General features: G+C 50.0%; 3 protein-coding genes across 4 annotated transcripts in view; all 3 read right to left on the bottom strand.

Annotated features, from left to right (window-relative positions):
* Positions 1–1,569: 1,569 nt before the first annotated feature.
* Positions 1,570–13,537, bottom strand: PIGT (phosphatidylinositol glycan anchor biosynthesis class T). Of its 2 annotated transcripts, none has more exons than XM_007193071.3 (12): positions 13,313–13,537; positions 12,583–12,760; positions 10,669–10,796; positions 10,268–10,368; positions 10,027–10,113; positions 9,412–9,499; positions 9,206–9,303; positions 8,938–9,103; positions 8,058–8,258; positions 3,267–3,432; positions 3,067–3,150; positions 1,570–2,391 (listed from the first exon to the last, which is right to left on the bottom strand). In XM_007193071.3, the coding sequence occupies exons 1-12, from the start codon at positions 13,497–13,499 to the stop codon at positions 2,139–2,141; spliced, it is 1,737 nt and encodes a 578-aa protein (XP_007193133.2). In that variant the 5' UTR covers positions 13,500–13,537; the 3' UTR covers positions 1,570–2,138. The 2 variants fall into 2 exon arrangements, with proteins under 2 accessions (XP_007193133.2, XP_007193134.2); XM_007193072.2 differs by having other exon boundaries at positions 1,570–2,373.
* A 5,755-nt stretch (positions 13,538–19,292) lies between these two features.
* On the bottom strand, positions 19,293–21,567 carry DBNDD2 (dysbindin domain containing 2). The gene is made up of 3 exons (XM_028169311.2): positions 21,429–21,567; positions 21,100–21,237; positions 19,293–19,964 (listed from the first exon to the last, which is right to left on the bottom strand). The coding sequence occupies exons 1-3, from the start codon at positions 21,565–21,567 to the stop codon at positions 19,759–19,761; spliced, it is 483 nt and encodes a 160-aa protein (XP_028025112.1). The 3' UTR covers positions 19,293–19,758.
* Positions 21,437–26,268, bottom strand: part of SYS1 (SYS1 golgi trafficking protein) — a 34,852-nt gene continuing 30,020 nt past the window's right edge. The window contains exon 4 of the mRNA XM_007193075.3: positions 21,437–21,575. Within this exon, the coding sequence (XP_007193137.1) occupies positions 21,569–21,575 (7 nt within the window). The 3' untranslated portion in view covers positions 21,437–21,568. The remainder of the gene's footprint in view (positions 21,576–26,268) is intronic.

Below are 26,268 nucleotides of genomic sequence, written 5' to 3'. Positions count from 1 at the left end.
GTGGGTGAGCAAGTTTGGGGTCGGGGTGGAGATTATCAGAAGTTTGGTTTTGGGGATATTGAATTTGAGATGCCTTTAGACATCCAAGTGGAGATGGCAAGTAGGCAGCTGGGTAAATGAATCTGGAATTCAGGGAGGAGGTCTAGACTAACGATATGGGGTGCTGTCTGTACACGGATTACATAAGACATGGTAGTGGAGGGCATTTCTAGGTGCTGACTTGGCTGGGGGTATAAAAGATAGCCAGGCCACAACTTTGTGCTCTTCTGACTTGGCAGACAACCTGCTCCATGCAGGCAGCCAAGACCACTTCCCTTAACTACCCACCTGCATTCTTATCTCACTTACACCCTGCGTATTCACTGCTTGGAAGTAAACTTGAGTAAAAGCATCTTGACCCAGTTGCTTTTGCCCACGGTCTGGACTAGCTCACTCACATCACCTCCCTTCCTAGACACACACACACACACACACACGTCGTTTGTATGTTCTAGAGGCTCTTGGAAAACCTTCAGAGGTAACCTGAACGGCCCCATCTATGTTAGCTGTACAGACATGACCAATCCTACTGTGTTAAAGACTCTGCACTCATACTTGTGGGGTTTCTAGAAAGCCCCTCACCCTACTCATCCCCACCTCTAGACCCCAGACCCCAAGCCAGAATAGCCCACACCCACTCATACATTTACGTCCGTTGACTGAGCACTTACAACTTGTCCTGAGTGCAGTCAGATCCAGATGGAGGACAGCCCCTGTGCCTCCAGGAAGCTCCTAGTCTAATGGAAGTTAAAGGACAGTAACAGCCAGGGCGATAAGGAACATGAAAGTTAACTCCAAGGAGGGGAGGGGCACAGAGCAGCTCGGTGTATCAGGGAAGACTTCCTGGAGGAAGCAACATCTTACCTGGTTTTGTCAGTCAGAGTGAACCTAGCAGTTGAGGGGGGCGTGTGGTTGGTGGAGCAGGGCATTCTGTTTGATGGGCAATCCACCAAACCACTATGATGGGAGAACCGGGGGAGGGAGGGGCAGACCACAAGTAGCTTATACAGTTGATGCCAAGTGTGTCAGAAGAAGAGACAGATGATGGGGGCAGGGCAGACATCTGCCTAAGGACTTGTTTTACAGGAATCCAGGGTTATACAACCAGGAGAGGTAGGCAGGGGTGGGCTTCAAAGCCTGTGGGTGGTCTAAGGACCACCTGCAACAGAAGCTCCAGAAGAGCCTGATAAAAACATAAAAACTCGAAGGCTAGACTACACCCAGAACGACTGAATTCATAGGGTCTGGACCCCAGGAATCTGCATTATTTCACAAGAGCCCCAGATGATTCTAATATGCAGTCTGGTTGGAAAACCACCACGCAGAGCTCTTCCGTCTCTCCAGCCCTACCCCTGGTGATAGGGGACGGGTTCTCAGGGCTCCTAAAAGGCGCAGGATGATTCATTTTCATGGTCATGGAAATGTTGACATAAAACACTCCCAGCCAAACCCAGGGAGTTCTGGGAATTACAGTCAGACGATGGTGGGCGAGGAGGGAAGCAGGAGATGAGAAGGAATTTCTGGCAGGGGTGGGAGGAGGTAAGGGAATTTTATTTGGTGGGTTGGTTGTTTCTTTGGTGGGGAGTAGGGGATGGGGTAGGAGGTCCTGCTCAGGCACCCAGCAAACACGGCCTAGTCCCCAGCTCTTCCCAGGCCTCAGGGGCAGGAGGCAAAGAACCAAGGAATTAGGCACTTTTTATTCCACACCCAGTAAACTCCACCTACCGCAGGGCGATACGAACTCCTCAGCACACCCTGTTGCCCAGGCCACCGTGCAACAGAACTTTCCGCAGTGATGGTGACACCTGCCCACGCTGCCCAGGACTGCAGCTGCTGATCACTTCCGGTTACCGAGCCCTTGAAATGGGGCTCGTACGGCTGAGGAAGTACACTTTCAATTTAAATTAATTTCAATTCAAACACACATCTGGCTCGTGGCTACTGTCCTGACAGCGCCACTCTAGGCCCTGGCCCAATCCAGGGGTCAGCTTGGCTCAAGAACTGCCTCGGGGGAGGGCAAGCGGCAGAGAGAGCCTTGGGGGGTCAGTCACCGCCCACCTCGGAGAGAAAGAGCAGCCCGGCTGTGAGGAGGGCGCGCCTCAGAGCGGGGGGACGCCTCGAGCGCGCCGGATGAGGTTGGCCAGCCGCTTGGCCAGGCCGCCCTTGCTGGGCTCCTCAATCTGGAAGGTTCGGGTGAGGAGGTTGTAGAAGGAGCCGTAGCACACGGCCACCACCGTGCACGTGAGGCAGATGACGTTGTAGGGCATGCTGAAGTCCGGCGTGGGCAGGTTCACCAGCAGCGGCTCCGTGTAGAGCCGCACGAAGTAGCTGGAGCTGTCGGAGACGGGGAAGCTGGGGGTTGGGAGGGAGAGGTGAGGCTGGACCCGCTGCTGCCCCGCGCCGTCTCGCCACCCCCTCCTCGGGCCGCACCGGGCCAGTCTCGGCAGTAAGGGTTTTCAAAGCCTTCTTAGCCTCAAAGCCTTGTAAAGCTCAACACAGAAATCTGATCACGGGAGAGCAGCTCCGGTGTGCTGAGGGAGAGGGAAGGGACCCTGCCTTTGTTTGGCTGCCTCTTCCTTAGCCTTCTGGTCTCAGCCAGAGGCCACCTCCTCAAAGCAGCCTTCCTGAATTACCCGCCAGATTACTCCCCAGTGACCCCAGCAGCTCCCCTCTAGACTGAGCACGAGAAGGGCAGGGGCAAGTCTGTTTTGTTTACTGTGGTACACATGGTGCTCTCTGAAGTACCTGGCATCTGATAAGCGCTCAATTAAATATTTGTTAAGAGAAATAATGAGTAAACTTGGGCTATACATAGTGCGCTTCTCACCTGTTGATTCTCCTAGAAGCTCTTTAGGATCATTCCATAAAGACTGTACAAATATTAGCGACCACTAGGATTTTAATTAGGACTCAGTGAACCTACTCATTACTTTGGAAGAGGCAGCATCTAGCCCCAGCCCACCCCGCAGGAACCTGACCCTCTATGCTGGTGTCACCCAGACGCCCAGCGGCTGAGGTCACACTTACAGGGTGTTGAAGAGGGGACTCTCTTCCCAGTCCACAGGTTGGGCGGCCACTTCGCTGGGCACGAGGGCACTGAGGACAGATGGGCTGCAGAGAAGCAGACAGATATTCTGTGAGCCGTGTTCCTCACGGCTCCTCCGTCAAGGGTAAGTGGCAGAGAGGGTGGGTCAGGAGGGTGGGGGCAGCAGGTCGGGGGAGCCCACCTGACATAGAAGCCGTGGTTGGGGTCTGGGGTGTACTCAGTCCACTTAAGCAGCGCCCGCTCAAACTGGATGGAGACCTTGGTGACCGAGCTGGCCGGTAGCTGAATCAGCATCTCTAGGAGGTGGGGCTGCATCCGGTCCTGGGCAGGCTGGTAGTGGATGTAACCTGGGGACAGGTAGGGGTCACCCATAGCTCTTTTTTTGTTTTTAATTTTATTTATTTATTTATTTATGGCTGCGTTGGGTCTTTGTTGCTGCACGCGGGCTTTCTCTAGTTGGGGCGAGCGGGGGCTACTCTTCGTTGCGGTGCGTAGCCTTCTCATTGTGGTGGTTTCTCTTGTTGCGGAGCACGGGCTCTAGGCGCGTGGGCTTCAGTAGTTGTGGCTCGTGGGCTCTAGAGCGCAGGCTCAGTAGTTGTGGTGCACGGGCTTAGTTGCTCTGCGGCATGTGGGATCTTCCCGGACCAGGGCTCGAACCCGTGTCCCCTGCATTGGCAGGCGGATTCTTAACCACTGCGCCACCAGGAAAATCCCACCCATAGCTCTTTCCTGGGCTCAGACTACCTGCACCTCTCATCCCTACCTCTCAAGGCCCTGGGGCCTGGATCGGGGTGCCTAGAAGGAGGGCTTTGGATCACAGAAGCCAGGCAGGCTCACAGGAGGGAGGAGGATCGCAGAAAAGGGAAAAGGTGTTTCCAGGGCAGCCATCCCAGGACGTGTTCAACCTAATCCATCTTCACATCATGAAAACTGGGCCACCAGACATCAGGTGCCTCACGTAATGTGACAGGGAGTCCACAGAACCACCTGGGAAGTTTTCTTGCCAAAAATATAAGACCTGAATCTAATCAAATTTCTAAATCTAACCACTGATACTCAAGAATACACAAGGGACAGAGGAACATGTTAAACACGGGCAAATCCAGAATGTAGAACATCCTATACAACAAATGACCCAGTTTTGCCAACAAATAGGTAAAAAAAAAAAAAAGCCTGGGAACTGTTTTATAGGTTAAAGGAGATTTAAGAGTACCATACCAATCAAGACGTGAATAACAAGGGAAATGGGGGTGAGGGGGAGTGTATACGGGAGCCCTGTACTTCCTGTTCAACTTCTCTATAAACCTAAAACTGCTCTAAAAAAATAAAGTCTATTACTTTAAAAAAGAGAGGGAGAGAAACTTAAGAGCATATCAAGCAAATGTAATGTGACGAGGTTATTTTGGTCCAATTCAAACAAGCCAACTATAAAATTATTTTCAAGAACACTGGGGAAACAGGAGTGACAATGATAGATTATATATTTGTGTACTTTAGTATTTAAAGGTGAATTGATACAATGTCTAGAATTTAAGATACTTCAGCAGAAACATAACCAAACCAAAAAATAAATAAATAAAGGGAGAGATGAAACAAAAATGACGGGAAGCTGTGGAACAGAAAAGAGAGCTCAGAAATGAACCCACACTTATATGGGCAATTAATCTATGACAAAGGAGGCAAGGATATACAATGAGGAAAAGACAGCCCCTTCAATAAATGGTATTGGTAAAACCAGATAGCTAAACGCAAAAGAATCAAACTGGACTACTTTCTCACACCATATACAAAAATAAACTCAAAACGGATTAAAGACTTACATGTAAAACCTGAAATGATAAAACTTCTAGAAGAAAACATAGGCAGTATGCTCTTTGACCTAGCAATATTCTGGGGGGTATGTCTCCTCGGGCAAGGAAAACAAAAGCAAAAATAAACAAATGGGGTTACATTAAACTAAAAAGCTTTTGCACAGCAAAGGAAACTATCAATAAAATGAAAGACAGCCTACTGAATGGGAAAGGTATTTGCAAACGATGTATCCGACACGGGGTTAACATGCAAACTATACAAAGAACACATACAACTCAACGTCAAAGAAAAACAAAAATTACAAACTGGGCAGAGGACCTGAATAGGCATTTTTCCAAAGAAGACATACAGATGGCCAACAGGCACACAAAAAAATGTTCAACATCACTGATCATCAGGGAAATGCAAATCAAAACCACAATGAGATTATCACCTCATACCGGTCAGAATGGCTATCATCAAAAAGACAACAAATAGGGACTTCCCTGGTGGCACAGTGGCTAAGAATCCACCTGCCAATGCAGGGGACACGGGTTCGAGCCCTGGTCTGGGAAGATCCCACGTGCTGTGGAACGACTAAGCCCGTGCACCACAACTACTGAGCCTGTGCTCTAGAGCCCACGAGCCACAACTATTGAGCCCAGGTGCCACAACTACTGAGCCCGTGAGCCACAGCTATTGAAGCCCATGTGCCTAGAGCCCATGTGCTCCGCAACAAGAGAAGCCACTGCAATGAGAAGCCCGTGCACCGCAACGAAGAGTAGCCCCCCCTTACACAACTAGAGAAAAGCCCGCACGCAGCAACAAAGACCCAACACAGACAAAAAAAAAAAAAAAAAAAAAAACGACAACAAATGACAAGTGTTGGTGAGTATGTGGAGAAAAGGGAACCCCGGTGCACTGTGCTGGGAACGTAAATTGGTGTAGCCACTATGGAAAACAGCAGGGAGAGTCCTCAAAAAATTAAAAATAGAACTACCACACAATCCAGCAATTCCACTCCTGGGTATTTATCTGAAGAAAATGAAAACATTAATTCAAAAAGATATATACACCCCAACATTTACTGAAGCATTATTCACAATAGCCAAGATATGGAAACAACATACGTGCCCATTGATAGACGAATGGATAAAGAAGATGTGGTACATATAAGCAATGGAATATTAGCCATAAAAAAGAAGGAAATCTTGACATTTGCAACAACATGGAAGGACCTAGAGGATCTTATGCTAAGTGAGATAAATCAGACAAAGACAAATACTGTATGATGTCACTTATATGTGGACTCTAAAAGATAAAAACAAATGAACGAACATAACCAAACAGAAACAGTCAGAGATACAGAGAACAAACAGGTGGTTGCCAGAGGCTGGGGGGGGTGGGGGGGAGGAGAGAAATAGGTGAGGGAGAGTAAGAGGTACAAATTTTCAGTAGCAAAATAAATGAATCACAGGTATGAAATGCACAGGGTGGGGAATATAGTCAAACTACGTATAATATTTGTATGGAGACAGATGGTAACTAGACTCATCATGACGGTCATTTTGAAATGTACAGAAACACTGAATCACTATGTTATGCACCAGGAACTAACATAGTGTTATAGGTCAATTATACTTCAAAAATAAACAAAAAAGGGGACTTCCCTGGTGGTCCAGTGGCTAAGGCTCTGTGCTCCCAATGCAGGGGGCCCGGGCTCCATCCCTGGTCAGGGAACTAGATCCCACATGCCGCAACTAAGAGTTCGCATGCCGCAACTAAAGATCCTGCATGCCGCAACGAAGATCTCGCACACGGCAACAAAGATCCCGCGTGCCGCAACTAAGACCCGCTGCAGCCAAATACAGAAAGAAAGAAAGAAAGAAACGAACTCATAGAAAAAGATCAGATTTGTGGTTACTAGAGGTGAGGGGTAGGGGGAAGGGGAATTGGACGAAGGCAGTCAAAAGGCACAATCTTCCAGTTCTAAGATAAGAATTAGGGATGTCATGTACCACATGATAAATATAATAGGCACTGTTGTACATTATGTATGAAAGCTGTTATGAGTAAATCCTAAGAGTTCTCAACACAAGGAAAAAACACTTTTTTTTCTATTTCTTTAATTTTGTATCTGTACAAGACAGTGGATGTTCACTAAACTTACTGTGGTCATCATTTCGTGATGGATGTAAGTCAAATGAGTATGCTGAACACCTTGAACTTATAATGTGTTATATGTCAATTATATCTCAATAAAACTGGAAGAAAGACATCAACAACAACAACAAACAAAAAACAGGATATGAATCTGGAGACTGCTGAGGCTGGATAATGGGTACATGGGGGTTCATTACACTATTGTATTTGGGTATGTGTTTGAAATTTTCCAGAGTGAAAGGTTAAAAAAAAAAAAAAAAAAAGAAAGAAAAACCTACGAAATACATAGGTAGGATGTTCGAAGTAGAGATCTGGAAGGTGGTACAGACAGTGGGGCTGAAAATAAGTGTAACTATTAACCACAGGCTTGAAAATATGGGAAACAACAGAGGAGTTTAGAGAAGATTGTAAGTCTAGCTGTTTGGGATGTGCTGTAACCTCTTCCTAGGAAGTCTTCTTCGGTATTACTAGTCTCCCTCCACTCCAAAGGAAAACAAGTGCTTTTGTGCTATGGCTGGCATCTCTTAGAAAGCACTCAGTAAATATTAACTCCTCCTTAGAAAAATAATAGAAAATAAAAACAAATTTTAAAAATCACACCTCTTTACCCCACCCGAGGAAGCAAAACCATCTACTCCAGCTGTTATCTTCTTTGTTTCCAGTACTCTGCTTTTCTTGCTAACGCTTTCTCCACCTGAAAGAGCCTATGAATCATCAGAAAACAAAAACATGTGCCCAGAGCACCACGAAGCAGGAGGAAGCAAATGAAAAAGATATGGAAACTCCTGCCCTTATCAAGTCCTATTAAGAGTCACCAGAACTATGTGGTTTAACTCTTTTGGCTTTATAAATACTTCCAGATCTGGCATTGGTGAGGTTACCCTTTCCATTTCTCAAACTATTCCTAACTCGTGATGCCTCTGTAGACTGCCGAGGCACTTCCGGAATGACGCTGAGAACTGAGGCTTTGGGGGACCTGGAGGGGAGGTGGGGGGCTGGTTCGGGACTCGGCACTCACTTGGTTTGTTCTCCTTGCCCTTGGAGGTGATGGTGAGGGTGTGCACGTACAGCCGCAGGTACCAGGGCACGGTGTCCAGCAACAGCACGGGGAAGGCCCGGTACGGGTGGGTGTTATACAGCAGCGTGCTCAGCTCCCCGTTGTGCAGCCCGTAGCCGCTCACGTACCGCTGGGCGTACAGGAAGGGCGTGGGTGGGGCCTCTGCTCAGAGAAAAGTCAACAGTTAATTAACCACTCCTTTAAAAAAAAAAAAAAAAAAAAAGCGTCACTCCCCACCTTCACTCCCTGGGCCAGGTTCAGAGTCTCAAAACCCGGGAGGGGAGGGGGTAATACTTTGCCATCAGAACTGGGAAACCTGCATTCTGGAACCATCCCTGTCTCCCCCAACCCAGAGCAATGAGAACAGAATTACTAATATTTACTAAGTACTTATACAGGCCGAGCTCTGTGCCCCTTCCAACCCAAACCAAGTGCTCCTCACGACATTCCACACTTTTCCTTGGTAACACTGAACATAATCGCAATTGTTTGATGCCTGCTTCAACTATCAGATGTTAATGTTGCTCGAAAGCAGAGCACTTCTGTCTTCAAAAAAAATTTTGTTGAGTGAATGAATGACCTCCATGTTTTCCATTAATTACCTCATCTGATCTGCTAGGTATTACTGTCCCCGCTTTCAAGACGAGGCAGTAAGGTTAGGAACCTGCCAAGGGCAGAGAGCTTAGAAGAGGTGGAGTTAGAACCAGGACGTCTGACTCAAGAGTTCTGGGTCTAAACACAAGCCTGTTACCTCGCGGTGAAGAGGCAGGACTGTGAGTCTCCCCCACAAGCTGAACCCTCTGTAGCTTATGGGGGCTGCAGCCGCCCACCTCCCACCCACCATTCCCTGGGGGTCTCTTCCACTTGAGCTGCAGGTTGAGGCTGCGTGAGTTGTTGATCACGGCCGTGTCCAGCAGGTCATAGACGGCATAGGTCTTCCGGGTGCCCAGGACGACATCCTGGTACGTGGTGAGCGGGGGCGGGTACACCTCCAATGTCTCATTGTCCTGGGGACACAATGGCAGGGCTGAGAAGCAAGCGGAGGGGCAGGCCGGCCTTGGGGGCTGGAGGGGGGCGATGTGTGTGGCTGGAGGCCTTAGTCTTAGTACCTGGCTATAGTTGGTGACGTCCACATAGACTCGGCTCTCCAAAGCCAGGGGGCAGGGCTCTGTGAGGGTTCGGGAGAACATCCGGAAGAGGGACCAGTCTGAGGAGCAGAGAGAGGGGTTGAGCAGGGGCAGGACTAGGCCTGCTCCGCGTAGATGGGGTGGGGCTGGCAGTGGGTGGGCAGAGATGGGCTGCCAAGGTAGCTTACCTTGCTTCCCCTGCCCCGTGACGAAGGCATCAAATACAACGGAAAGGGTCTGCCTCAGCTCCCAGGAGATGCTGGCACAGCGTGCATCCTACCACGAGGGCCAGAAGGCAGCAGTGAGGACCTGCCACTCCCCCAGCCACACAGCCCCAGGGACTACTACCCGGACTCAATCCCTTGTCTATTCTGTACCTCCCCATCCATCAATTTGCTACCATCCACTACCGAGCACTTGCCCCTGTGCCAGCAGCTTTATGCGCATCACTGGGATGAACCATTGCTGACAACCAGAGGAACTGATAGTACTGTTATTCTCATTTGACAGATGAGAAAACCAGGGAAATAAAATAACTCACTCAAGGTCAAGTGAGCGGGTGAGTGGCTGAGCCAGCAGCTGCACCCACACGGCTATCACTCTTAACCACGACAAAGACTGAGTGAATGCTTGCCAGGCAACCACTCGGTTTCCTTGGTGCGTGGCCAGTGCCCTGAATCATCATCATCACATCTCCCACTGACTACTGGCTCAGCCCTCGGTAGACACTGGGCTATGTGCTTTACCTGCACCTTCTCTCAGAGCCCCTGGATGGCCCCCATCACCTGTTCCCCGTGACTTACTCTGCAAACAGGGCGGATATGCACTGCCTGGGAGTGGTAGCTCGTGTGGAACAGGCGATCGGCCTTCAGCAGCACGGAGAGGCCTGCCTGGAGGAGGTGGCAAGAGAGGAGAGGTCAGTGCCCCACACGGCAGGGCAGCCGGGCATGGGGCCGAGGTTATCTGTCAGGCAGTGAGGGGGCATCTGCCGACTCCATCCACTCTCTGGGGCTCCCACCTACATTTAGGCCCCTCTGGCCTCACCTTGGAACTGCAGGGCAAGAGCTTCTTCCATGGGGTGAGGTTCTCAGTACAGACGACCTCCCGAGGCAGCACCGCGTAGCGCAGGAAGGAGTGATCCGTGCCTGAGAGACGGAAGCCTGTCTGCAGAGGCTCTTGGGGCGCCCCTCCTCAGGACCCACACATACTCTCTAGCACCACCGCCCTAACAGTGTCAGATCGGGGGGAAGCGGGGATGACACCCTCTTCCCTTGGGAGAAGACAGTGCGGAGACAGCAGAGTCTCGGGAAACCTTCCTCTGGGGCCTGCACACCCAGGGATTTATGACCTGGCCCCGCTGAGGAAGAAGGAAGCAGAGGGGAAAGGAGGCAAAGGCTTGGGTAGGAGGAACAGGAAGAAGGAAGGGGCCGCGGAGGCTGTCTCACCATTGGCCAGCCCCAGGGGTTTGAAGGAGGCGCTGGGCGTGACTGTGTTGGTGGAGTCGATGAAGTTGAGCGAGGCGCAGAAGATCCCCGAGAGGACGTTACTGAGCTCCTTCCAGGACTCATCCACGCTAAGCGGAGACACAGACCCGTTCACTGTCCCGGGGCTGCGTCTGCTTCCTCCCTCAGAGCCTGCAGCTGGCTGCCAAGCCACGAGGCCAGCCAGCTGCTGGAGCCGGAACTGCCCCGCTCGGCCTGCTTCCTGGGTCTCCCCAATCAGCCCCTTCTTCCTCACTCCCCTCTGGACACCCCTGCATCCCCAGAGGCCTCTGCTTGGGTGGTTCCTCCTCCCGCCTGGTAATGCCCTCCTCACTCCTCTCTGCTCCCCTTCGAAGAGGCTCCCTCCTCCAGGAAGCCTTCCTGCCCTCCTCAACCACAGCCTCCTTCTGGGCTGCTGCAGTTCTGACCATCCGAGCCTCTCACCAGGGTCCTCCTGGGAAATGGCTGGGTGGCAACAGCACCTCGTCTTAAGCATCTTTTCTCCTCAACTAGGCTGTGAGCAACCTGAGGACAGGGAGCAAGTCTGGGTCACCCATGTACCTCCCACAATGCTTTGCAAAATGCCCCACACACCAGAGGCTGAGATCAGCTCACTGATCCACCCTGAGGTGTGCTCAGCTGGGCAAAACGACAAACTTCCCTGTCAATACCCTGGGTGAGTCCTGGTTCTACCCTCAGGGTGGGAAGTCTTACATCTACAAAGGCTCACTGAGCAAGGGAAAACAAGCATTCTAGGACCCCACAGAAACATCAAATTAAATTAGATTTTTTTCTTAGAGAAATACCAAAGCAGATTTGCTCTTTCTACTAATAACAGAATAAAACTAGAATTGTGAACATCACCTCCATATGATAGGCAATTATGAGGGGAGACAGTGACAGCAGAGCAGTTGGGATAAAAGGCAAAGAAGCCAGGGTTCAGACAAGAGAGGAAGCCTTGGCTACTGTAGGGTTTGCTCCTCATTTGACATCACCTTAGAGCCGTCCTGGGGGGTTTTCAATAGTCCTCTGTTCAGAGCTTTCCAATTGCTCCAATCCTTAGGCCTCAAATAAAGATTGCAAACTGGAAGCCTGAAAGCTCTACCCAAACCATAGCCATGTTTCATTCGACGTGCACAACATTAACCCATGTGGCATTTCTTAAATTTTTTAATTACTTGCTGATATTTAACCTTGCCAATTTTCACATTAAAATCCAGATTGCTGGTAACTCTTCAAAAATGAGAGTATCTGACGACAGTAGGCTCCTATTCCCACGTGGCAACAATCCATAGGAGCTGAGTGGCAGCTGTCCTCCCAAGCTCTGCCACAGTCCCCATCACTCCCTATTCTGACTCCAATTTTTTATTTTTTTAATCATACACGTGCTACTGATTTCCCATAGTCGGATTAAGAGGATACTGTGGTCCAACCGCAGTACCTAACCCACTCCTCCCTAAATAAAAGCAATTCTTCTCATACAGCGATCTGGTGTCTTGTAGGCCAACTCTAGCCCACATATATTTTGTCTGGCCCTTGTGGCATTTTGTTGTTATTATTATTATTATGTGAATGAATGTCTTTTAAAAGGCTAACCAGTTTGCCACAGCTTCCTACTGCCTTACATCCAAGTAAGCTTCAGATATTTGTTATCTGCCTCTGTAGATATACGCATACGCTACCTCAGGTCTGGAAGTATTAGGGGAAGGAAGTATATTCAGCAAAGTAAAGAATGCCACTAAGTCATAATATTTCTTACTTCCAACGCCATATTTACCCCCATGGAACTGCTGCCCCCAAGGGCAGTAGCAGGAGGACAACACCTGCCCTGCCACGTTCCCACCACGGCCTGCCACAGGCCTCAAGGTGGGCACTCACTCAGTGACGGTGTCTTGGAACCAGGCCCACAGCTCTGCACCTGATGGGGCCTGCAAGAAGGGTGTCCCCCAGTATCGAGTCCTCCAGAAGCCTTGGGTTAACGACAGGTGCAGCTCCCGTAGAGAATACTTGGAGATCAACTGCCCCAGTGCTTTGGGGAAGAGCCTATAATGAGATACTGGAGAAGGAGGAGCAGGTGAGTGATAATCCTGGAGGGAGGGTTCTCAGCCACCCCAAAGAAACAATACACCCCAGTTCTGGGGTCAGAGGAATCTAAATTCCTGACCAGACTCAGTCACTTACAAGCGATGTGATCTTGGACAGGTGCCTTACCTCTCTATACCTCCAATTTCTTCCTTGAAACCGTTCACAAAACTTATCACCGTGCCCAGCACCCAGGATAAACCGTAACCATCAACAGCATCATCATCAGTGTTGTCAACAGAGGGTTTTAACTAAAGGTTTAGAGTGGCAGCCTGGAGCTGCGGAGAGAGCACTGGTCTAGAAGTCTGGAAGAGTCACTGCCCCTCTCTGGGGCTCAGTTTCTTCACTGGTATAATGAGATTCTTCAAAAACTATCCCATCCTTCTGCAAGGACCATCTTTGTCAGGCCCCAAGCCCAGGGACCAGAACCTCACCCAGGGATCAGTCCTCGCCCCCAAGACTAGCCTCCACCCCACTCCCAGCAGGTGCCACAGATATCTTTCTCCCGTCAGTGTCCTCTTCTCACCTTCTTCCCGCTGCAGCTCCGAATCCCAGCGCGTGCGAAACTGGAATGTGGCGGCTACGTCCCCAGAAGGCAGCGGGGTGATGACGAGCTCCTCCCGCAGGCTGTCGCGTGGGGGCTCTGTCTGGCCCCAGACGCCCGGCCCGAGAAGCAGCAGCACCAGCAGACAAAGCGGCGCTGCCGCCGCCATACCTGCGGCTGTTTCCGCCTCCCAATGGCCCCGCCTCCGCGGAAGGCCGGCCTCCAATAGGAAGAGCGTCTGAGAAGCGACTTCCGGTGCCGTCCCGGAAGCCGGGGTGCGGCTACCACAGCGACTGCCAGGATAGGCCTTTGAAGGGCTGCTGGGTGTAAAGGGGTGCTGATAGGGCACAAAGGGCAGTGGGCACGTGGCGTGGCTGGGACCTGGATTGAGGACCCCCTTCCCCACGACAAAGTTCTTAATGATACCTACCGCCAATGTGCCTCCGTGATAGTTGAAGAAACAGACTGAAAAATGTTATTACCTTTGCAAGGTCACACTGCTGGGCTCCTGTCTCCCTGAGCTTCGTGTCTCTTTCCCCTGTCCTAAGCCTAGCCAAGAACTTTCCTGCAAAACCCTCAAATAACTCACCCTTTTATTATGAAAAATTTCAAACATACAACAAAGTTGAAAGAATGAATACCTGTTACAATGAGCATCTGTATCCCCATCACCTAGATTCCACTATTAACATGTTACTGCACTGGTTTTTATCACATATCAGCCTCTATCTCCCCCAATTCATCTTATGTTCTGATGCATTTCAAAGAAATTTCAGACATAAGGACACTTCCCCTTAAATAGTTCAGCATGCATATCATTAACTAGAGTTCAATGGTTGTTTACATTTTTCTTTTGGTGTAAAATTTACAAACAATGAAATGCTCAACTCTGAAGTGCACATTCATTGAGTTCAACAAATGGATACACCTGTGTAACTCTTGTCAAGATATGTTTGGAAAATCCCTGAAAGTTGGCTAATGCCCCTTGCCAGTCAATGTCTGTGACCCCTGCCTTCCAGATGCAACCACTGTTCTGATTTTTCTCCAGAAAATGGATTAATCTGTTCTAGAGCTACGTATAAATGAAATCATCATATAGTATGTATACTTTTTTGTAAAAGGCTTCTTTCATGGGAAGAATGTTTTGGAGAATCATTCATGTTCTTGCATGTATCAGCAGTTTGTGTCTTTTCATTTCTGTGTAGTATTCATACATTGTCTGAATATACCATAGTTTATCTGCTCTCCTGTCCATGTACACCTGAGCTCTTTCAAGTTTTTAGTTCTTATGAGCTAGGCTGCTATACAAGTTTCTTTGTAGGCATATGCTTACATTTCTTTTAGGTAAATATTTAGGAGTGGTCAAAGAGTAGGTATATGTTTAATTTTACAAGAAACTGCTAGATCTTTCTCCAAAATGTGTCATTTCATACTTGTACCAACAATGTATGAGAGTCCCCATTGCTCCACGTCCTGGTGAACATTTAATTTGGGGGGCTTTTTCATTTTTGCCACGTGGGTGTGTTTGTAGTAGTATCTCACTGTGGTTTTAATTTGCATTTCCTTGGTACCTAGTGATGTGGAACAGCTTTTCATGTGCTTCTTGGCCATTCATATATTTTCTTTTGTGAACGATCTGTTAAAATCTTTTTCCACCTCTCCCCTTTTGTGCTGACTTGAGTTGTAGGAGTTCCAAGCAATTCCTGCTTTGGTTTTTCCACCTGCCCAATGGGGTACACATTCATGAAGGATTTCGTACACAGTCTTTTGGTAAAACTGACAACCATCTGGCTCTGAAGAACCAGAAATTTGGTGTCTGCCAGGTCTGCCTAGATATAGCCCTGACCAACTGGAGAGGAAGTGTCAAAAAGATGTCTTTGTCTCATTATGCCCTCATTCTACTTACATCCAGTGTTCCTGCCCCACTAGACATGGAATAGAAGGAAGGCCATGAGCTTAGATGTCAGACAGACATGGGTTCAAATCCCCACACCAGCCTTTAATCCATATGGGCATTAGCAACCTGAGTGCCAGTCTTCCCGCTCTGTAAAACGGTTAAACCTGCCTTCAGGGTTGTTGTAAGGCTCAGAAATTAGGTACATGTAGAATCTGGAATGTAGTTAGTGCTTAATAATCTCTACTAACCTTTACTCAAAGAGCTCTGTGAGGCAGGCACTATTATCTCCATCTTACAGATGAGTAAACTGAGTACAGAAACTGAGATAATTGCCTAAGATCACAGTGAGTGATGGAGCCAGAACTCAAGTCCACACTATCAACTTCAAAAACAAATTTTTTAAGGGAGTTGCTATTATGATTATGATTACCTTGTACTTCTATGCTTTGTTTCCTTTTGAAATTGCCTGTCCCTATCACTCAAAACCCAGCCACCCCCAGAGAAGACTTGCCTTCTTCCTCTCTAGTGTGCTACAGCCCACGTTATAGTTCCATTATCTGTGTCCAGGTCTCTTCGTGGAAAAGCTCTTGGCCACCTTAGAGTTTCTGTTGCATAAGCAAGGAGGCTAGCACATAGTGGGGGCTCAGTAATGTTTGAATGAACAAACAAGAAAACATCATAACACCATTCCATGTTGTCCCCACACCGCCATACTATTCACGGTATCAAGTTCAGTGCACTCCTGGGGACTGCTACAGTGTGAGCCGTCTTGGGAATCTTCCCCTGAGATGTGGTCCCTCCTATTTCCTCCACAGCACAGGATTCCACAGGAGGAGTTTGTCTTCTTCCCTCCTCTCCAGAGTCTATGACAAGTCTATGCAATGGACAGAAGACACCACACTGTGGCTTGGAGACTGAAAGCTGGGCTGCTTGCCTCGGAGTTGGAGCCAAATCATCCCCCATCTCCAAGGGCCCTGTGTGGCCTCAAATAAAACAGTCAGCTGGAGATGCTGGCTCTGGCTCTGAAGGCCAGCCAAGCCCCTGTGGTTTGGCAGAAGAAGAGGTCATTGTCCAAACAGGAAGTGGTCCTGGGGCTCAGCTGACCCTAGATTTTCCCAGGCAGGGCTGGGGCTCATAGCAGCTGAACTGGAGGCTCCCCATAGGCTCACAAACAATTCCACCTCTCCAGAGGGCTGCAGATCCCTCTCCCCGGACAGGCTCCCTGCCCCAGACCCCACAGATCTTAGCATTGTGTGCCTGGGGTTGGTGACATGCTGACAGCAACCAAGCTAGGCTAGCTTCCCATCATTCGCCTTGGAGGAGAATGGGGAGATCCCAGGAGCTGAGAAGCCCTCAGAGCTGAGCTGTGGATATTATGGGGTGCACCCCAGGAGAAGGCTCAGCCGCAGTCAGACAGGATGCTGAGCCTCGCCACTCCAAAGGAAGGGACAAAGAACAAGAGGACAGAGACCATGTCTTCTGTGTGCAGCAAAGTCATCGGCAACCCAGAAAAACCACAAAATTTAACATGAGGCTGGGCCCTGGCCCAGCTTAGTGGATGATCTCAACTTGGACACAGACACTTTTAGACAAAAGGAACACAGAACTCCCACAAGTTTTTCAGTAGTGCTAGGAAAAGCACTTAAGAACTGTCACTTACAATGGCCTCCTACAGGGGTGGAAGCAAAATGGGGCTATTGGGAAGACTGCACCCCTGTCACTCAGCCTGGTTGGTACAAAGAGCTTTGGGATTTAGGCTGAAGGTCAATGATTCCATGGATGGTTTGAGGTATGAAGGGAGGTGGAATGATTTATTTTTTCTAATATGAAAAATGACTTGATGTTCCTTAAGGCTAGGTCCTATAACCCTCCTTCTATTCCAGTCTCTCCCTGGGCAAGCTCAATTGCACCCATACCTACACTTACCTCCTATGCACTGATAACTCACCCATTGATTTTCCAGCCCAATCCTCTGATCTAAATTCCATTCTCATGGGTCCAAGTGCCTACTCAAAATGTCCTCTTGGTCACAAAAGCAACTCGAACTCAACATGTCCAAAACCCAATTTATGGCCTCTTCCCCAAACCTGGTGCTCTCCTAAACTCCCCATCTGGATGAAGAACCCTCCAAATCATCCTGCCGCACAAGGCAGAAGCAAGGATGGCAACCTTGAGCCCTTCCTCTCTCACATCCACCTACGAAAATATTTTGAAATTTGCCTCCCCAATATCTATCCATTCCTTCCACTTTTCTACAACACCCCCCCCCCACCTCCACCCTGTTCCATTTTTATCTAGATGGCTGCAATCATCTCCTGGTTTCCAGGCATCCACTCTGGTCCCCTCCAATCAGTACATCTCTACCAGGAGTCCTTGCAGCCATTCTCCCCCTAAACTACTCCTACTCCACCTTCAGATCTCAGCTCAAAACCACTTCCTCCAGGCAAACACCTCGTGACCTCTCTTAATAGGCTATTAACTCCTTCCCAGCACTAGTCCTAGTTGCAGTTTTACATTTGGGCCCCCAGTAGACCCTGAACTCCGTAAGAGCAGGACGGGGTCTTTTTTTTTTGTGCCACTACCACATTCCCAAGGCCAAGATCAGTGTCTTACACATGTTAAACACTGACATTTAATATTTATTGAATGAATGTCATTTATTTGTTCATACCCTGCCTCAACCCAGTTAAGCTAATCATCACCACTATCTTCTAGGCCACCGTTGTCTCTTGCCTGGATTACTGTGTTATGTCTGTCTGGAGCCTGTCCTCTTCCAGTATGTTCTCTACACTGCAGTCAGAATTACACTACACTGCAGCCAGAATTGTTAAAAAGATAAAAAATTATCTTTTTAACAAGCAACATCAACCACTTGTAATCCTTCATTACTCCCAATAAAGTTCAAAGTCGTAACGTGTAAACTGCTAGTTATCTACCCAATGACTGCTGTCCTCTTGTTTGTCAGTAACATAACCCTGATTTTATCAAGACAGCAGGGTGCCCTACCAAAGGACTACCCCAGCCTCTGCAGTAGCCAGGGTGCTTCTGAGAGGTTTGACAGGAAGTATAGGAATCAGACGCATTGGTAATTGAAACTTGAAAGGTTATTGTCTTTCCAAACGCCAGAATTTCCTTTCTTCTAGATAATGTTGTGTCCCTATGTCTATAAAACATCTGTAAATGAAACATCCCTCAGGTTACCAAGTTCTGGCCAATGAGATGTAAGTGGACGCTATTGGTTAGAACTTCCAAAAATGCTTGTCGAAGTGGGACTAGGCAGCAGGCCGTGCCTTTTTTTGCCCATCCTTAATTTCTTCTCCTGCTTTCTACCAGCTTCAGAGACATGATGGCTGGGGCTTCAACAGCCATTTTAGCCATGAGGTATCAATGAGAATTCCAGCCATGGGCCTTAGATGGCTAAGCAAAAAGAGCCAAGAAGGACCTTGGTGTCCAATAACTGTGGAACGACCATATAGCCCTGCACTTTGGACTTCTTTTATATGAGGAAACCAAATTTATATCTTAAGTCACTGATATTTTACTAGCAAACTGAAACTTGATACAGGCTTCAAAGCATTTCATGACCTGACCTTTGTCAATCTTACCTCTCCCTTCATCTGCTCAAATTCAACAATTCAGTCAAGCTGAATGTTTTTCAGTTCCTCAGGACTTTTCTTTCCATTTAAAGTCTTCCCAAGCTGCTCTTTCTGCCTGGGTTACAGCCCCACCTGGCTAACTCCTACTCATCCTCTGCATCCCAGCTTAAAAACCAGCTCTTCAACGACCATAAAAGCTAGGTTAAGATGCCCATTTTCTGGTAACAGAACAGTTCCTCAGCATGCTACTTATTATGCTGTGAACTGTGGTGTTTACTTGACTTTCTCCTCCATGAAGGCAGGCAGCCTGTCTTGTTCAAAACTGTATTCCAAATCTGCAGCTAATTCCAAATAACTACTTCTTGAATAAATGGAGTAAATGAGTCATGGGAATATGGTATTGGTTAGAGAGCTAAAGAAATGTATTGGGTTTGATATCTGTACAATGTGAAAAGATGAAGTGGAATGGTTGGCATATTATTATCTGTTTATTATTCATACCGTGCCCTGTTCCAAAAAGGATGTAAGGAAGCAGGATGGCTGGAGTACCATCTCACTGGGAGTGTTAAGGAGTTCACGTCCATTTAGAGACACTGGTTTAGGAGACTCTATCAGGAGACTGCAGGATAGTTTGGAGGAGGGAAGAGTGCTAAGAAAAGCAGTGGCATCTTGTCCTATCTCATCTTCCACCTCCTCACTTGCAGGCCCTACCTCAGGAGTAAGCCAAAACCTGCCAGGGAGGTTGCAGCAGGGAAAGGTTAGCAGTAAAGCAGGAGCGGGTTAATTCCCAGAAAGGTACACCACCCACCATCCTTTCCTCCCTCTGGTGCCTACTGCAGGTAAAGAGTCTGGTCTTCTCCGAAGCGCTCTGGCTGGGCCTGGGGTCTCAAGTGGAGAATAGGCAGCTCAATCAGTCTGTAGGTGGGGGCCCACTGCTAGCTGCAGGCTCCAGGCTCTGCCCCGCCATCTCCCCCATCCTCCTCCTCGTCAGACTGTGCCAAGGGCGTGTCTGCTCCGCCGTCACTGACATCCGGGCTGTGCGGATTGGTGGAGGAGTCAGAGGACGAGGAGAAAGTGCGGGATGTGGTCCTGTCTGCCGTGGGCATTGGCAGGTTCGGCTCCTCGGGACGGTCGTCCACCCCTGTGCCCAGAGAGAAGAGCCCGTCAGCGCCACGAACAGGGCTTCAGAGGACTCTTAGAGGTGCTCTGGCCAGGAGACACTGAGGCCCAGAGGGGAGCAGGGACTTGACCAGTCACCCGGCCAGGCTCCTGACTCCCAGTTCCTTCCACTTCACCGCACCACATCTGGGCTCTAGAGTCAGGTCAATCAAGTCAAGAGTTCAAATTCTACCTACGTCACTTCCTTGCTACTGAGTAGCTTTGGGCAAGTCACTTTCCCTCTCAAGGACTCTGCCCCTCCTCTGTAAAAAAGGGACCCCGACATTCCAGAGGGTTTTGAGGATGAAATCTGTGAATGCTCATAAACTGTCTGGCACATAGACCACCAATAAATAGCAGTTTTAAGTAAGAGAATATCTATCTTATAGGTTAAGAATGTGGGCTTTGGAGTCAGATAGCTCTGGTTCGAATCCAGCTTTTCCACTTTCTGGCTATGTGGCAACAATTTCTCTGAGTCTAATGTCCCTCTTTTATATATATATATATATATATATATATATATATATATTTTTTTTTTTTTTTGGCTGCATGCCATGTGGGAACTTAGTTTCCTGACCAGGGATCGAACGCAAGCCCCTTGCATTGGAAGCTTGGAGTCTTGACCACTGGACCACCAGGGAAGTCCCTCTAATGTCCTTCTTTATAAGATGGGAATAATCCCACCTGCCCTAATAGGACATTGTAAGGACTGAGATAATATATGTAAAATACCTTAGCACAGTATTAGAAACCTAATAAAGTGCTAAATAAAGATTAATATTAAGATGACTAAAACTGCTTAAGTTGTCTAATATAAAAATTATACTTTTATGTTATTTTAATTATGTTAATTAACTACATTAATTTCACAAATATAAAATTGACAAAGGCTAAGGGGGTTGGGCCTTCCTAGAGTTTTGGATTAGGAATCTGTAACCCAGCTTCCCTCAAGGTCAACTTCCCTAAAATCAGAACAGACAGCTATTTCATGGGTGGAAACACCCACTCCCAGCCCCTACATGCATACTTCCCCAGTCCAGCCTTGCAACCTCACTTCAGAGCCCTGACATCCGGCTCTGGCTAACCGGTGCCCAAGTGCCCGAGGTAGAGGGGCATACCAGACGTCTGGGGGGTCGGTGGAGGATCTTCGCAAGGCAAGAACACGTCAGCTCCGTCCTGATCCCCAAGGTCGATAAATTCCACTTGCTCAAGTGTGTCCACATTCACCTCCATGGATGAGATACTACCTATGGGGGCTGCAGATCAAGAAGGGGGCAAGTCAGGAGGAGCCAGGCCAGAGCTGATAGGATGGTCAGAGACATATGTCAGGTCTGGAGATAGACGTTTAGAGGGCCAAGAAAACCAGCGGGGAGGTACCAAGATTCAGGACCTATAGGACTTCCTCCCTGCCCCACCCTAGTCCCTCTCCCCAGGACTCAGAACTTACGTCTGTGCGACTCGAGATGCAGGTGGGACAGGGGGAAGACAAACTCTGTCTCAGGCTGTAAAATGTCCTCAAAGAATTTCTGCCGCTCCCGAAGGCGGAGCTGCTGGCGCTCCAGGGCTGCCCGCGGATTTGGGTCCATGTCAGTTCCTGGAAGAGCGAGTACAGCTATGAAGTTGAGAGGGGATTCAGTGGGGGCCTGGGCTTGGGGACCCCCCTGCAGCCAGCATCCCAGCACTGGGGCCTCTGGACTTGACTACCTCCTCCCCTTTCCTAAAACAAAGTCCATTACCACAAACTTCAAGCCTCACGCAGAGGCGGGGCTGACCCTAGCTCCACAAAGGGGATGCCAGTTCCAGGCACAGCAAAAGAGGCTCCTCTGTATTCAGGGAACACAGTCAATGGCCAAGTCTCAGTATCATGCCCTTCAGAGAGGGGTTGGAAGGGCTGGTTCAGCTCAAATGGGGGAGGCACTTTTTCCACTTAATGGACCCAGCCTCTCCTCAGAAGGCTGGGGAAGAGGACAGAGAGGAAGGTCCCTTCCTCCAGGCTGCAGCTCTGGTTCCTGGCCATTCTTCAAAACCCAGATGAAAGTTAAAGTACCCCCTCCCCTACTCTCCCTCTCTACACACACACACACACACACACACACACACGCACACACACACACACACACCCCACCACCACCACCACCACCAGCATCCTCTCCAAACCCTGCTCTTTAGTCACAGACTTGACTTCTAGACTTGGCTCTGTCCCTAAGGAAGTCATCTTTCCAGCCTCAGTCTCCGCATCTGAAAATGGCATCATCCTCCTACCTGCCTCCAGCACAAGACACAGCCGGTGAAGGTGCTCTGGAAAACGGAAAGCTCTGGTCCCCGTGCTATTTAGAGGACATCATCTCTTCTCTGCCCCCCACAGCTCTTTATTTGAGCTCCTCTCCTCTGACACTTCTCACTGTCTGATCTCCCCACTAGGCATCGAGTAGCAATCAGAAGGGTGCAATTCAGACCAGGCCTTCTGGCCCCCAGTGCTGAGAGCTTTCCAGAACACCATTCACTTGGATTCGCTCCATTCCCTTCCTGAGCCCATCACCGGAGGCAAGGGAGTATCAAGCTTGAGGACCACATCGTCATCCTCCGCCTACTGCCTTCCCCCCCTCATCTGGACTCGGCATATCCGAGACCCTGGCCAGCTGCACCGGCGCTGGGGTGGGCCGCGAGAGACCCAAACCCAAGTGGGCCAGGCAGGGCCAAGGAAGTGTGGGGAGACCATGTGGCCGGGGCTGGCAGCGGAGGAGGGAGGCGCTGACGCCGATTCCTGGGAAAGGCTCTTAGCGCTGCCGCCCAGGTCACAATACTAAAAATACCCAGGGCCTCTGGGGCTGTCTGCGGGTGGGGAAGGGCGACAAAGAGGGTCGGGGTCGGGGAGCTGGAGGGGACCACGGGCTCCGGGACGCCCCCTCTCTTTCCCCCTCACCCCATCAACCTCAGGAAACTGGAGGGGCTGCCCCCTGGGGAGGTGCGGAGCTAAGCGCCGGGGAGAGGAAGGGGGTTGTTTACATAACTGAAGGTGCATGGGAGAGGGGTGGAGAGAGCTGAAGAGATTTGGGGGGCTGGAGGAGGCCAGGGGCCCGGCCAGGGGAATGGAGCGCTCCCTCTTCGTCCTGCCCCACCCGCACTGGAGTCAGCGAGAGCGAAAGAATTCCCTAAAAGGGGACACGCCGCGACCGCGGGGGAAGGGGGGGAAGGCTGAGGGGTCCCCCGGCCGTTCCGCTCGCGCTCCGGTCCCCCCGGCCTCCCGCTGCACCTGCGCCCGCCCGGCGGAGCCCCTACCTGCCGCGCCCAGAGCCCCCGCTGACTCAGGCTGTCCGCTCCGGCGCGACGGCGGCGGGGGCGTGGTAGCGGGCCGCGCCGGCCGGGGTGGGGCTGCGCCTCCGAGTCTCCCCCGGGACCAACGGGCCCTGGGAGCCGGGAACGAGGAAGAGGCGGGAGGCGGAAGTGGGGGAGGGGCGGCGGCGGGCACACACGCTTCTGCCGGTCGCCCGGCGGCCGCAAGGAGCCCCTGCGGGCGCGATCATTCGTAGTTCCAGGGCGGGCAAAAAGTTCCCGGCTCGCATCCCTCCTCCCCGCGACCCGTCGGGCCCCTCGGCGCTCCGCCCGGCTCCGCGCGCTCCCATACACTTGCTGCGCCCCGCCCGCCCGCGCGGACCCGCAGCGGGGATACGCGGGCTCTCGGCCCCTGCGCCCGGCTGCTCCCCGACTCCCGGGCAGCCCCGACGCAAGCTCCACGCGCCGGCACCCGCACTCCCCAGCACCCTCGGCCACGCTCGGCACGCTTAGGCGCGCACCTCTCGAAAAGGCGTATGCAGGGTCAGAGGGGCTGGGGACTCGCTGCCGCCCATCAGGGCAGGTGCACTGCGGCGGAGGCCCCCTGACCCTGGGACTCACCCCGCAGCCCCCGGTTCCCGGCTCCGGGATGGACAGGGCCGCCGTCCAGCCTTCCAGCGCACTGGGCGGGGTGGGCGCGGGGACGGGGAGGGTTGGGGGGTGGACGCCGGCGGGGAGCCAACTCCTCCGGGGTGCCAAGAGGGGCGCTGCGCGTCCCGGCTGGCGGGGGTGGAGGAGCGAAGCGGAAACTGTGGACCCAGAGGGGAAACGCTTGCCCCTCTCGCAGTGACTCCTGGCTCAGACCAGGGCCAGAAGTCTCCTGGACCGAGGCTCTGTGCTCATTCTCCTCCTCCTCCCTTCCACCCTGTGCCCGTACGTAGCTCCAGAAACCGCGGGGTGGGGGGGTGGGGGGGCGTCTGTCGGAGATGCTTCTGCCGTGGGGTCACTCGATCGTTCATTCAACAAACATCCGCGAGCAAGCCGGAAACTAGGAGTCATCCTTGGCATCTCCCTGTCCTTCGCTGCCCACATTAAAACACATCTCCATTAACTGTCGATTCTCTTTCCTAAATATCTTTCCAATCCACCGTTCCTCTCCGTTTCCACCACCATCTCTCCCTTGGCTCCTACGGAAACCTTCTCTCTGGTTTTCTTGTACTCTGGTCCTGCTGCGCTCCATCCCCACAGCAGTTAGTCGTCACTGTAGAATCGAGAGTGCTAACCACGGAACCCCACATCAGTCATTTCAAAACCGCAGGTCCGATGTGCCACCCCCTGCTTAAATCCCTCCTTTGTTAGAATGAAATCCGGGTGCTGATATCTGAGCTGAGTCTTAAAGAAATGAGTTCAGCAAGCAGAGAAGAGGGGGAAGGGCATGTACAGAGGGACAGAGGTGTGAAAAGTCCGGACATATTCAGGCTTCCCTGTCAGGGGACCAGCACTCAGTACAAATACCTAAAGCTCTGCCTCTTCTATTGTTACTGAGATCCCTAAACAATCCTGTGAGATAAGAACAGCAAGCAGCTTTCCCATTATTTTACAAGCAAGGAAACCAGTTTGTGGGAAGCAAAAAGTGCAGTGGTTAGGAGCACAGACCTGGGAGTCAGGCCCTCTTGGGTGGTAAACCTAGCTCTGGTGTCTAGCCAGCTGTGTAAACAATTTCTCTGATCCTTGATTTCTTTGCTTATTAGGTAGGAATAATTAATCCCCTCCTCCTATGAGATAATTCATATAAAATGCTTAGTACAGGACTTGGGCACTCTGGAGATGCTCAATAAACAATAGACACTAGTTGTTTTGACTGTAATTGGTTCTGAGAAAGGGAGGAAACTGCTTTCTTCCACGAATTTCTGAAATTATAGAAAGTAGGCTCTAACCTTCTACAGAGCTTATTATGTGCCTGTCACTGTTCTAAGTGCTTTGCATGTTATTACTCTTTTAATCCTCTTAATAATCCTGTGAGGTAAATACTATTTTTACTTCCATTTTACAGATACAGAAACTGAGATATAGAGAGGTGAAGGAACTTGTCCAAGGCCTTACAGCAACTAAGTGATGGAGCGGAAATTCAAACCCAAGTAGGCTGCTTCCAGAGACTGTGCTTATAACCATGGCTCCCAGCCTGCTCCGCTTTTATCCCGTTGCAGTTTTCATCTTCCGAGAAATGTTTTGGTCAGTCTGATTCTTATTCCTCATTAATGGATGGAGTAGATACTTGGTCCCGTTTTCTAGCGCAGAGGAATGAGGCCAAGTCAAAAGTACAGTGGATGAGAGCTCAGCTCCCAAAGTCACCTCCCCCCTTTTCAGGCATATCCCTGGGAACAGTACTGCATGGATTATTTTGAGCCGTCCCCAAGATGGTGACAGATCAGGAACCTCTCTGTCCCTTTGCCAGATATTTGCCACATACAAGGGTGGAAGGGGAAAAAGCATCCAAGTTAGAAATAATTCACAGGGCTAAGCTGGAAGGGTATCAGCCAAGAGAAAGGCCCAGGCAGCAGACCCAAGGGTGGATGGCAAAAGGAGTTGAAAGGATCAGTGAAAAAGTAGATGGCTTAGACTTCTGCGTTCCATCTAGGATGCCAAAAGCTGGGAAGATCATCATTACCACCCTAATAACAATTTTTTTAAACTGTTAGGTAATTATAAAAGTATTACTTTTGTCAAACCCATCAGCGAGCTAAGGCTGCAGAGCAACCAATTAACCTGAATTCCAAAGAAGGACAGGCACCTCCAAGAAGGAATAGGATGTAGGCACCGGCACACCTCTGAAGTAGGAGGAAGGCAAGGTTTCCATGCAAACAGGTAAGAAGAGTTCAGCTACACATTTTATTGCTAAAGGCCAGGTGTGGCTAGCATGAGAGTATAGAATCCTTGGGAGTCACAGACACTAAAAGTAATCATAGAAACAACAAAACCAAACTCTTTTCAACTCCTGACAAGATTGGCTCAAT

This window comes from Balaenoptera acutorostrata, chromosome 15, assembly GCF_949987535.1.
Source record: "Balaenoptera acutorostrata chromosome 15, mBalAcu1.1, whole genome shotgun sequence".
NCBI classification, from domain to species: domain Eukaryota; kingdom Metazoa; phylum Chordata; class Mammalia; order Artiodactyla; family Balaenopteridae; genus Balaenoptera; species Balaenoptera acutorostrata.
Note: the sequence above shows the minus strand (reverse complement) of the source record. Positions and strands in the feature narration are given on the sequence as shown.